This window comes from Colossoma macropomum, unplaced genomic scaffold (genome assembly GCF_904425465.1).
Source record: "Colossoma macropomum unplaced genomic scaffold, Colossoma_macropomum, whole genome shotgun sequence".
Classification (NCBI taxonomy): Eukaryota; Metazoa; Chordata; class Actinopteri; order Characiformes; family Serrasalmidae; genus Colossoma; species Colossoma macropomum.
The window spans coordinates 33,202,485-33,215,970 of NW_023494787.1; the positions used below are offsets into that span (position 1 = coordinate 33,202,485).

The 13,486-nt window shown below is 38.1% G+C and overlaps 1 protein-coding gene across 1 annotated transcript; it reads right to left on the minus strand.

Annotated features, from left to right (window-relative positions):
• Nucleotides 1-740: 740 nt before the first annotated feature.
• On the minus strand, nucleotides 741-9,720 carry LOC118805889 (epithelial membrane protein 2-like). The gene is made up of 5 exons (XM_036567032.1): nucleotides 9,576-9,720; nucleotides 6,492-6,574; nucleotides 5,471-5,573; nucleotides 2,212-2,352; nucleotides 741-2,030 (listed from the first exon to the last, which is right to left on the minus strand). Exons 2-5 carry the CDS (start codon nucleotides 6,567-6,569, stop codon nucleotides 1,870-1,872), a joined length of 483 nt encoding a protein of 160 aa, XP_036422925.1. The 5' UTR covers nucleotides 6,570-6,574; nucleotides 9,576-9,720; the 3' UTR covers nucleotides 741-1,869.
• Between the last annotated feature and the right edge of the window lie 3,766 nt (nucleotides 9,721-13,486).

The window sequence follows — 13,486 nt, forward strand, 5'->3', positions numbered from 1 at the left end:
TTAGCAGAAAATTACACAGATGTTTCAACAACTAAATATAACATCAAATTAGTGTATCCACCCATTGCCAGTTTTGCAGCTTCATTTTTTTTAGGAGACTTGCTTTCAGTTTTTCAAAAAAATCTGCAGAGATATTTGTCCACACCTCCAAAGTTTAGGCTTAGGAATTGGTTGCATTTTCTACTTCTTACAATTCCAGTAATCCAAAACACATTCAGTGATGCTGAGGCTTGGGCTCTGGAGCGGTCAGTTCATTGCTTTGAGATCACAAACAGCTTCTTTCTTTGACTTCTTTTTTGTCTGTTTCGTTTTCTCAGTAATGGCTTCTTAACAGCTACACAGCTACCTTCAGATTTCAGACATAGCATCGTCTACCCACAGTGGAAGGATAGACCCAAACACGTGGACTTTTTACTGCTTAGTACTGTTTATCTGATGGTGACAGTTTTGGTGGTCTACCAGGTCCTGTGTGGTTTTCTCTGTATCTTTTAATTATTTTTTAACGGCAGTTTTGGAAACTTCTGTTTTAGTTTTTGTTTTTGTTTTGGTTTTCTACGTTTGCCTTATCTATTCAAGTGGATCTCCCCAGAAGTATCTCCTGAAAAATAAATAACATACTTAATGACAGTTTTGACTGGAAATTAAATAAACAAAGAGTAGTCTCTGACTTTTGCACAGTTCTAATAACTGCAAGTTATTGACCAGAATATTGAAACACAAGAAACACAAGCACTCCACTGTGTGAGTTAATTAAACTTTAATACAAATGTTCAGTTGCATAAAAGACATACTGTAACAAAAATAAAATAACTAATCATTCATAGTTTTGTGCTAAATAAAAAAAAAAAAAGCATTCATTCAGCCCCCAATTCCAGACTCCACCCACATTTAGCCAAACGTGTTCCAGTTAGTGCCAGGCCTCACAGCTCATACTTAACTCTAAAGACACACACTGTTTGCAATAATACACACATGGCCCTAAATAACATTGATACATTTACACTCATTAGCCCTGAAAATGGCAGCCATGGTGCAGGTCTCCACATGTTGTGTTGATTTCTCTCTCATTGTTTAGGTTGTAACAGTGAGGAACTGTTCATTTGCACATGCTGTTAGAAGTCACTTTATATAGTAACATATTAATGATGGAAGAAGCAAAAACCTCTCATGTCCTCCCCAGAAGCCTCTACAAGAACTGGTTATAAACATTTATGACCTGAAAACTGCCCCACAAACACCAGCAAACACACCCATACCATCACACTCACAGTCAAGCTTCTTTGGCTTTTTAACCCCTTACGCCCTAAAGGCTCTTATTTGAGCTCAGACTTCAATTGCTCTGCCTATGCTCTGCCTATGCTCTGCCCACAAGTTGTTGTTTTGTAGCTACTGTTGCTAGATTGGATAAGCTTTACAGAACAGAATTTATTCTGTTCAACCTCAAATCTTATTCAACCTAATGAGAAACTGTAACACACAAGCCACAATACCTACTTTTAGTGTTTTAATTACAAATGTTTTGCTTTTTATGTTATATAGTGACTCAATGTTATATAGCGACTATAAGACTATGAAGAAGTTTGCTTCTGTCTCTGGTAAAAACTGGGTTTTTCCAGCATTCTGTAAAGCTTATCCAATCTCACAACAGTAGCTACCAAAGACTGAATTTGCAGGCAGAGCTTGGACAGCACTCTCTTATAACTACACAACTTAAATATTAGTTTCGTAGTATTTACTGAATAATAAGCCTGCAGGTTAAGGGGGTTAAGACCCTGACATGAGAATACAGTCACACATTAAACAGATGTGTGTGTGTGTGTTTGTAAGAGTTTGTTGGGCTTTTCTTGTGCTGTGCGACATGTGTATTCTTCAGGTGGTCTTCTTGCGCAGGATGAAGTAGATGACACAAGAGATAAAGGTGAGGGCAAAGGAAATCCAGGCAAGGATGAAGGATGGTCCGTGCTGGCCAGCTTTCTCATCTTTATGGAAAATATCCGTGTAGATAGAGGCAGCAATCATAATACACAAACCTGAGAGACAGAGAAAGGTAATTTGCATTATTGCTAGGCTAAATGTGTAGTATGAGTAGAATGTTGTCATGGTTTCAGAACTGTGCTGGGGCATTAATGATTTCTGCTCAGTGAGAATATGAGTGTGAATTCTGTAGTTTGTGTAATTTGTGTAGTTTGTGTAGTGTATGTGGTGTCATACAGGCCAGTAGCTGGAAGATTCCGGAGAAAGTGAAACGCTTTCCTTTGGGCAGTGTGAAGAGCTGAGCCACGAAAACAAAGAGACCGATGCCAGAGAACACACACGCCAGCACGGAGCTTGCCTGTACCGCCTGCAGGTACCCTGCACACACACACACACACACACACACACACACACACACACAAAGCATGTCAACAATATTGTAATGACATGGCATAGCAATAAAAACTATTTTTTGAATATGTATGATCTGAAATGGATTAGAGCAGCATTCAACAATACAATATTTAAAATCCATAACAGTTACATATTAACACTGATGTCATAAAACATGTATATTTGAAAACAATGTAGAAAAGAAATACATGTAGTATATTTATTTTTAGGTAGGCATTTGAAGTATTTTAAAGTGTACAAATTGTATGTTATGTGGTTTTAGTCTAAATCAAAGGCTGCCCAAAGTGTGCCCTGTGAAGACGTTTGATTTGGCCCATCAGAAAGCTACTCTACCCCTTCACCCAGTTAGAAAACAAACATATTATATTTTTAAAAAGTGTGTCAGTAATAAAATACAGTGTGACGTTATAAAATTTATTTTAAAAACTCAATTTGAAACCCACCAATCTTCTTTATTTTTATAATGTTTTGTCTTTTTGGCCCTCGGCCTACCACAAACATTGCAATTTGGCCCCCCAAAACAAAACGTTGCTCTTAATAATGCTGTCTATGTAATGGCCAAATCAGACTATAGGGCACGCCATTGAGTAAGGAAGGGGCTACATATTTGAGAATTTTAGAATTTTATTTTCTGTCCCATTAAAAAATTAAATCCCTCCCCTGATACATTGAGTCTCCCTACTGTCTCATTCCCTCTTCACACTCAACCACTCTAAACATTCAGTCTTTTTAAATAGTTTATTTCAAACTTTGAAACTTTATACATTAAATCCATGACACATTGAACATCTGTCTATATTAAATCCCTCTACAGCAGCTTTGCTCTCAATCCCTCTACATGTTCAATCCCACTTTACTTTCAAATACCTCTACACATTCAATCCCTTGAAACTCTCAAACCCTGACCCCTCTACTCTCTCAATCCCCCTATACATTCAATCCCTCTACACACTCAATTCTCTACACTCTGTCACTGGGGCACTTCCCCTCTTGCCGTTGGGGTTGTATCCTCAAGGGTACATCTGAGTACCTTTAGATAGGGAACATAATTGTACCATAATCCATTGAAATTATATTTTCTTAATTGTACTCCACACACTCCATCTCATCTCCAGGCTTTTTATTTTATTGTTCTGTTTTAAAACATTAGGTTATGAAAAGATACAAATATATACTTTTCCACTAGGAAAAACATATTCAAACCACCGTTGTACCGTTGAGGGTTTGCATTGTTTGTACCTTTATGAACGGAAAATGTACCTGCACAGTACCTTTATTTCTAACTGTCTACATACCTAATCCCTTTACACATGCAGTCCCACTACACTCTCAATTAACATTTACATTTAACTGTATGAAATTTAGCAGACAGAGAATGTATCCTAGCTAGTACAAATAGGTTACAGTCCAAACTACCCATTAGCACAGATACAGCCAGAAACAAAAGTCAGTGCTAATACCTAGGAGAAAAGATACAGAATTAGGCATAGCCTAAGTGCAATAGAATGCAATTCAATAAGGACTTAGATCAGCGCTCACTTAAGTGCTTTACAAAGACATGGGTCTTTAGTTTGCATTTGAAGACTGCAAGGGAGTATGCTGTTTGGACAGCTAGTGGTAGTTCATTCCACCACCTGAGTCCCAGGACAGAGAAGTTCTCAATTCCTCTACACACTCAATCCTTCTACACACTCAGTCTTTTTATACACTGTGTTACTCAACAAATTCAGTTCCTCTACACACTCAGATACTAGATGAACTAGATGTTCAGTCCTTCTACACACTCAATCCCTTTATGCAGTTAATCTTAGAACATTGAACATCTATTCACTTTCAGTCCCTCTACACACTCAACCCCCATTCACTCTCAATTTCTCTACACATTCAACCTCACTATGCATTCAATCCCTCTACACACTTAATCATGGCTGTGCAGTATATCATTTTTTAATCATTGTTGTCCCATGGACCTTAAGGATACTAATCTTGGGCTGTAACATGCACATATTTTTTTTGTGTACTAATTCTAAGAGACTATCCTAATCAATTACAGATGGATGAATACACATTCACATAATCCAAACTGAATAATTTGGACAGAAACAATTTAGCTACACCTCATCAAGGGTTAGCAAGGGTTGCATTGTGTACAGAAGTCTCAATGTGTGGCTTTTAAATGTCAGTACAGACAGTTTGTGTGTGTGTGTGTGTGTTTGTATGTGTGTGTGTGTGTGTGACTCTAGAGGCACACCCTAACAACTGCCTCCTCTCACGGTTCTTTCCCACTCTCATTCTTTCCACACTAATGCTAAACAATGAAAAAACACACAAAACAGTTTCACATGCTTACACACAAGAGGCAGCTTTCCTGAATATACCACACTAAACTTCATGACTCATTTTATGGAACAATCTTTCTGGGGTTGGATACACACAAACACATACACACAGTAATGCCCCACTCCGCCTATACACACCCACACCCACCCTATACTTCCTCTGCATGAGATCTGCATTGTTGAGTTATTAAGCAATGCAGTGAGTCACTTCATACCAGACATACATGTAATACACAAACCCAGTACATAACCACTGCCTGGTAATCTCACACATGCACACTCAGTATATACACCTAAAATGCATGCAAACTAACTACACTTCTTACTATATGGAAAATACTGCATAACTGAGTTTATTAGTTACACCTTGAACCTACAGTTCATAGCCATTTAATCAGACACACCTACAAATCCATTTTTAGGGTTACATTTACTGACATTTGCTACACAATTTATCAGCCCCTCTTTACCCCATCCATACATGGAGAGGGACCACGATAGGACCACCACTGAGCTGGCGTTATTTAGGTGGTGGACCATTTTCAGTACAGCAGTGATACTGACATGTTGCTGCTGTTTTTTTTTTTGGTCCATTTTATTGACCCTTGTATATATTTTAAAAAAAGGTAAAATATATACTAAATATACAATATAAATATATAATATATAATATAATAATCACATTAAATAAATGCAGAAATTGTATTTTACAATGTGCAGTGGTGTGTGTTTGTGTTTTCTACCTTCAGGGTAAATTCCAGGTAGATCTGTGTAGTTCCAGTTAGAACCAGTCCTAATCCAGCGAGCCCAAATATCAGTGGACATACTGCTCGTCACCCACCAAGCCTAGAAAGAGATGAAGATGAATGAAGAAGAATCTACCTACCTATCTACGTCCCTGTGAAATAATCAAGACAAAGAAGTGTATCTACGTTTCTGTCCACCAATCAGAACAGGGAGACATATCTATGTCCCTTTCAACAAATCAGGACAAAAAGAAGCATCTTCATCCTTGTAAACTAGTAAGAAGAAGGAAGCACATCTATGTCCTTGTCTACCAGTCAGAACGAGGAAGCGCATCTACATCCCTGTCAACCAATAAGGACAGTGAGGTGTATTTACTCCTCTGTCAACCATTCAGGACAAGGACGCTGATCTATCTGCCTGTCAATTAAGGAGGCATATCTATGTCCCTGTCACCCAGTCAGGACAAGGAGGAGTATCTACTTCCCTGTCAAGCAATCAGGACAAATAGGCATATCTATGTCCCTGTCAGCCAAACATAAGAGCTGAGGTACATCTATGTCACAGTCAACCAATCATGAGCAGAAGGCGTATCTATTTGCCTGTCAATCATGCTCCGCGTCCACAGCACATAGTGGAAAGCTATATACTAGCCTTAGCTTTATATAGCGATCTAGCTACAAATCTGATAACACCCCTCTAGCTTAGGGAGGACATGTAGGTTTTGGGAGTAAGGCTTAAGAGGGAACACTAAAGGGTAGAGCTGTTTTTGTTTAGACGTTGAGTTTTTAAACATCTAGCTTCAGTGAACTTTTGCTTGTTTATCAGCAGTCACATTAGTCTTTGATGTTAAATATTCCAGATGTGCCTCTGAAATTTCTGAAATCAAGAAACACTTGCAAAACCAACTGAATGAAACATATTTGTGTATTTGTATGACATGAATTACTGTAAACAAGACTGACATTTAAAGGTGTCTCTAAAGTGTGTCTAAACAGTATTTATAAGGCTGTGACTCACATTCTCAATGGTGGCAGCAAGTAAGAGGATGACGGTAGCGATGTGGAGGACGAAGATTCCAGCCAGGAGAACCAACATGGTGACTGAGGGAAAGAGAAAAATTTATTTAAAATGTGAATGCTTAAAGCTGAATGGATCTCCTGTTTCTCAAGCAGCTACAGTGTTGTGTGCGTTTGTGTGCTTAATCCTCTCCTGTCTGTGGCTGAATGATGAGCTCTGGCATCTTCAGGTGTGTTTTTAAGCTTGCTCAGGTGAGTCTTAAGCCCCACCCCTTACCAGGTCAGGCAGTGCTGCTCCCTTTTTTCTCAACTGCATTTTTTGAACAGGAGAAGGGTGGAGCTGCCATGGTTTGAGAATGTAAGCCCTTAAACTGCAAACGCATTGTTCAACTTCTAGGGGTATAAAATGCATTGATGTGAAGGGAGCCGTATTAACTCCATCTATTTTGAAACGTCAGAATTAATTCTAATAAATTAAATATTCATTCAAGTATAAACTCTTTTTTGGTCAAAAGTATATTTTCAGGCTGTGTTCAAATATAAAAATCCACAAAAAAGATTTTATTGTTTATTTATTTAGGATATATTGCTGTCTGTATTCCACTAGTGTTCCACATCTGTGTATTTTGTGTATCTTAAAAAAATAAATACTGTACCAAATTAATAAGGTCAAATTGAAATGTGGTGAAATGTGAGATTTCCTAATGTATTGAAACGTTTGTTAAAGAATCATAATCACATTAAATCATTTGTACGATCACAGATTTTTATGTAGTAACCACTATGACATATTCAGTAACAGCTATGAATTATTCAGTAACTACTATGAATTATTCAGTAACTATTTTTTATTCATTAATTACTATGAAATATTCTGTGGTCTGTATGAAATATTCGGTAACTACTGTTAATTATTTAATGTCTACTATGAATCATTCAGTAACCAGTATAAATTACTCAGTGACTACTAGAAATGATCCAGTAACTATTATGAGCTTTTCAATAACTACTGTAAATATTTCAGTAACTATTGTAAACCTTTCAGTAACTACTATAAATAAATCAGTAATAGCTATAAATTAGTATTTTTATATGTATTTTATGAATACAAAAAACACATGCACACGCCAACCTGGGAAGGTGTGTGATTGCGGTGACCTTATTTGTTTATTTTAGTGTAAATTCTTGAAACCAATGTGTTAGTTCTGCAGTTATGAGAAAAAGGAGGAAAGGCCCAAGTGCTGTCCCTTAGAGTTTTAGGAATTTAAAGGATAGTTTGAGTAGTTCAGACTGGCTCAGTTCACACTAAATCTGCAGGTATTCCGCACACCTGAAGTTTTACTCCATAACTACAGCACTTCCTGTCTATCACTCTGCAGGTGTGTGTGTGTGAGTGTGAACAGGTGTGTGACTCTAATCCTGAAACACCTGGGAGGTATTACCCAAAGCAGGATTTCTAAGTAGAGCTGGGCCAATAGAAATATCCCCAAGCTTTCCTCCTATTGGACAGTCTTCACTTCAGGCTTAAGTTAGATCTCAGTAAAACTGTTGTGAGAAACACTCCCTTGTATATTTAGCAGTCTATTTAAACGCACTCCTGCGAATGTGTGGAATCAGTTCCCACCGTTTTCTTTGGATGGCAATTCTACTCTGTACTTCTCCTTTCAGAACTACTCACACAGTGTAGTATTTATTGCTCATCTAATGCTATTATTATCATCACATAGTTCCTGTTAATGCTAATATTACTGCACCATTGTTGAGTTTATCCTTACAGACTCTAAACATCTGAATTGTATATTACTATTACTATTAATTATTACTGTTTCTTCAATTATCTTCATCATTAGCAAGTCCATACTTCAAGTCAAGTCAAGAGGCTTTTATTGTCATTCCATCTATGTACAAGTACATAGTGGAGCGAAATTACGTTCCTCCAGGAACAACACGGTGCAACAAGGAACAAAAAGTACAAAGTACAAAAATACAAAAGTACTTTGCCAGTATAGTAACATTAATAATGCTTCTTTACTTAGTAAAGCACTTTATACTGAGACAGGTTAAGTTGAATTGAATGAGCTGTAGGTGTTGGCAGGTAGATGAGTTCTAACCTGTCTGAAGCTTTGCAAAAACGCTGCCACTCCCTAACAGTAACTGCTCAGAATGCCTCTCTCTCTCTCTCTCTCTCTCTCTCTCTCTCTCTGTCTATCTCTTTCACACACACACACACACACACCCTCTCTAAGAATTAAATTGTGAGCATATCATTTTCAGGTTAGTTTCATTAATTTAAGTAACAAACAACATATATATATATATATATATATATATATATATATATATATATATATATATATATGTATATATACATATATATATATATATATATATATATATATATGTATATATACATACACTTCAAACTCCAAATCCTAAGGCTGAATAAGCAGCACACACAGGCATGCACCAACCTGAGAGAGTTAAACATAGTACCCCGAATCTCTTAGCAAATCCCCGTGTGTGTTTGTGGTGGTCTTATCTGTTTATTTCAGTGCATTGAGAGTTGACCTGATCTTATCTGGCTGTTGCATGCACACTCAAATATGTGTATGTCTATAACCAAACCTGAGCCATTTTCATGCTGCCTGTCATAAGACGCAAACACACACACACACACAAATATATTTATATAAATACCCACACAGCTGCAGCTGGTTTCAGATGAGTTTGAGGAGCTCAGTAGACTTTCAGCTGAAATGTTGAACTTTATCACAGTTTAATGCTTTAACTCTTCCCCTAATGCTCCTCTGCTCTACAGCAGCTATGCTCTAATCAGTCCCACCACACTAAATCAGGCCAACCAAACCCACTCCCTTTTTCTCACACAGAGGCAGATTTATCTCAGCAGTAAAGGAGAACATACACAAACAAAGCCAAAGGCAGCTACTAATCACATCCAGTTTTTCTAGAAAGAACACACTGGAAGCACTATAACCACACTGAAATAAAAAAAATTTAAATAATGCTTGATGAACTGCAGATAAATGTCCTTAAAATACAGATAAAGCTTTTTTTTTTTTTTTACCTTTTTAACAGCGGCAGCAGTTTCTCCGTATCTCCTTCTGAATCTCTCTGCTCAAAACCGCCCTGCTCCAAGAGTTAAAGAGGAGCTACAAAGTTTCTGCACCAACGCCCTCCGGCCCCTCCCACACACACACACACTCTTTCTCTCTCTCTCTCTGTTTGAGGGTGTGGGCTCTTTTTTCTTCACTCTGTCAGTCCAGCAGTGGTTGGATTACTGTGTGTCTGTGTATTGTGCTGACTTTGTTTGCGTGTGTGTGTGTATGTGTATGTGTGTTGTGTTTGTCTCTGCCTGTCTGTACATGTTAAACATCCAACTACTCACTCTTTCTCATCTACAGCTTCATTCACACACACACACTGGTTATTGCAGTCTGTGGTCTCAGCAAGCTCAGCCCTGTTTACGGAACTCCTAAATATTGTCATGAATCCAATGTCCATCACTATAGCAACTGAGGTGTTGTGTTGCCAAGGAAAGCGTGTTATTAGAGTCGCTGTGTCACAAGGATTTCCTTCTGCTGAGGGTTAGCACGGAGGAAATGAATGTCTGTTTTTACTCTCTTTACCAGAACCTAATGTCTCCATTATCATGGATATAGTTTCAACTTGTGAAATGTCCCCCACATATGTCTCAGAATCTGGTTTTTGTCCTTCAACTTTTCAAAATCTAGCTTTTGGCCTCCAGCTTTAAAAATCCAGTTTTTGCCCCTCAGTTTTTCAATGTGTTTTGTGTCTAGCCTTTCAAAATCCAGTTTTCAAATCTCATTTTTGGCTGCTGCCCCCCTCCCCACCCTTGCAAACTCCTTTTTAAAAAAATCTGTCTTTGTCCCAACATACTTTTCAAAATCCGGTTTTTGCACCCCCTCCCCACTCTTTTTAAAATCTAGTGTTTGTCTTCCACCCTGTCAAAATCCACTTTTTGTCCACTACACACTTTTGAAAATCCAATTTTTGTGTGCATCAGAATCATTTTTGCTCCCCAACACTATTTTTAAAAACCTTAAGTTATTTTTTTGTCCCTCACACCATCAAAACCAAGTTTGTCCCCTGACCATGTCAAAATCCAGTTTTTGTCCCAACATTTTCAAATCCAGGTTTTGCCCCCCTTCACTTTTTCTAAATCAAGTTTTTATCCCCTGATTTCTGAAATTCCAGTTTTTGAGAATCCTGCTTTTCAACCTTTGCCCCCCAACATGTTAAAATGCTGTTTTTGTTCCCTAAATTGTCAAAATCCAATTTCATCCAGCTCATTTTTAAAAATCCAGTTTTGTCCCCCCAGTGTTCCTTTCAAATCCAAATTTTCCCCCCAACTCCTCTTTTCAGAATTCAGTTTCCCAATTGTCATAATCTGGATCATAGAAATATAAATATAACATGGACTGGTTTTGAGAAATCAACTACCTATACTGATATATAGATCAGTGGGCTACATCTGTTTTCATGGTTTTACTGGTAAAAATACATCATCACGGTTATGTTAAAGATGTGTTCACTGTGCGTATAAACTTGGATTGCATAATGACTCTGAACTAACATTTGGATTTTGTGTTGGTTATTTGTATCTTACATCCAAATCCAAATAAATCCAAATAAAGCATTTGAAATGTATGTTGTTACAGATTCAAAGCTCCAGAGCATCTTTAAGTTTCTGCAGCATGGTGAAAGAGCTCTGAATTCCAGAACACAGACGGATAATTATGTTTCAACATAAAAATCTTTAAACAGGGCTGATACACATGCACACGCACATGATGTGAGACACATGTCACCGTAGTACACACCCAAATGATGAGAGAGGAAAAGAATTTCAAATCCCGTCAGACAAGATTTCACTCACAAGAGTTTTCATCTGCACCTCCCTGCCCTGCCTCAATGCACACACATTAATAATATGTCTGTGAGCTTACACTGACTCTAGTGTTAATAACTCTAACTTTAAAATTAACTCTAATCATTTGGGAGTTATGTAGAAGAAAATAAGGAGAAATGTTCATTTAGCTTTTTTGGAAAAGCAACATTTTTATAAAGCAAATGAAAATAAAGCAGAAAGGCTTTAACAAACATCTGTTTATCAGTATTTCTGTTCATATGAGGACGTTTGGTCAACAAGACATGCTGATTAGTGTAATTTGGCTGTGGACTGTGGAATCTGATTGGCTGTGGACAGTGAAATGTGGCAGGCCACAGAATGGAATCTGATTGGCTGTGGTCAGTGGAATCTGAAAGGATGTAGTTAGTATGTAGTTAGGAATAAGAGGGGCTGCTGTCAGTCAAATCTGACTGGCTGTGCAGTGGAATCTGATTGGCTGCAGTCAGTGGATTGTGACTGTCTGAGCAGTAAAATCTGATTGGCTGTGTAGTGGAATCTGATTGGCTTCCACTGTGGTCAGTAGAGTCTTTCACACAACACACGTTTCTCAGAGTGTTCCTATTGGACAGTCCATATTTTTCACTTAAGACAGTGGTCCACCCAATGATTATGTTTTAAAAGGCCTGGCTAATTCTTGTGATAGAGCGCTGCAAACATTCAAAATGTGACTAGATAAAACTAATAGATTAGATTGGGACAATGGTGAGGTTGTTCTTGTGGAAAAATATTGGGTGGACCACATTTGAGTGGTGTAGAAATACCAATTACCTTGTAGATTGCACGTAAATGAGTGTATTTCAATATCTAATAATAACTATTGTCACCTAATAATAATAATAATAGGAACAATAATGAATCTGGAGCCATGTCAGTTACACTATCAGTTAAGATTAATATAAATAACAAGGCTTACTGAGAGGCTGTTTTCTAATGCTAAAGCCTGCATAACTGTATAACTGTATAATTGTATAAACTGTATACATTTGTGAAAGGTATAAACATACATATACTATAAATGTAGAGTTTAAATATTTATAAACTATAACTGTATAAAACTGCAGGATGAGAGCAGTGAGGGTCAGTATGGAGAACATCACTGAAGATGGGATGAGTAATCTGAGGGGAAAAAAACCTCACTTATATTTGCGCACACACACACACACACACACACATACACAAACAGATGGGTGTGTTCCTGAACTTGTTCTCTCTGTTCTGTTCTCTTCTGGACTGTGTGATTGTCTGTGTGCGTGTGAGTGTCTCTTTACTGGAAGTTGTGTTAAATCGGTGTAACATGGCACCATGCTTAAGGCTGAAAGCGCTCATGTGACCAACCGGAAGTGAGATTATGTGGTGTTTACATTCCAGTCCAGTTGTGTGCTACCGTGAAGGTGAAGAATGCCTCTATCCCTTCTCAGCTCTAACATTACACTTCTGAGTTCATGCACGCACTCCTCCCTCCCTCACATACATACACACATAGACACACACACGCACACACTCTCCCTCTCTCTCTCTCTTCCTCTCTCTCTCTCATTTTCAATGAAATCCAGACGTTCATATTTTGCTTTAAATGTTGAAAACAACTCCTCCTGTCGCTAGGCAACTCAAAATGATATGAGTCACCAACTACTGCCTCCAACCCCTCCCTCCATCTTCATCTCCACCTCTCTCACTCACTCTCCATGTCTCTCACTCCTGACACTCACTCTATTACGCATTTTCTAAGACACAGGACCAGATAGACAATTCACAGAAAATCTGTTTAAATGCTTGTAGGGAGCTTTAAACTACATTGCGTAGAGAAGAGAACCTACACACACACACACATCCACTGCCTCCCTTCTTGCCGCTGCTCTCAGTCTTATTATCTTGTTCTTTATAATGAACAGCACTTATTATGTATCCAGGAACACAGTGTGCGTGTCTGTGTGTGTGTAGAGGGTTTCCTGACTGTGCTTATGTTACCCAGAGGCTCCAGTAGGGGAAACAGGATGTGGGTTGTGTATCAGTGCTGCCCACTGGTGCACAGACTTGGTACTGCA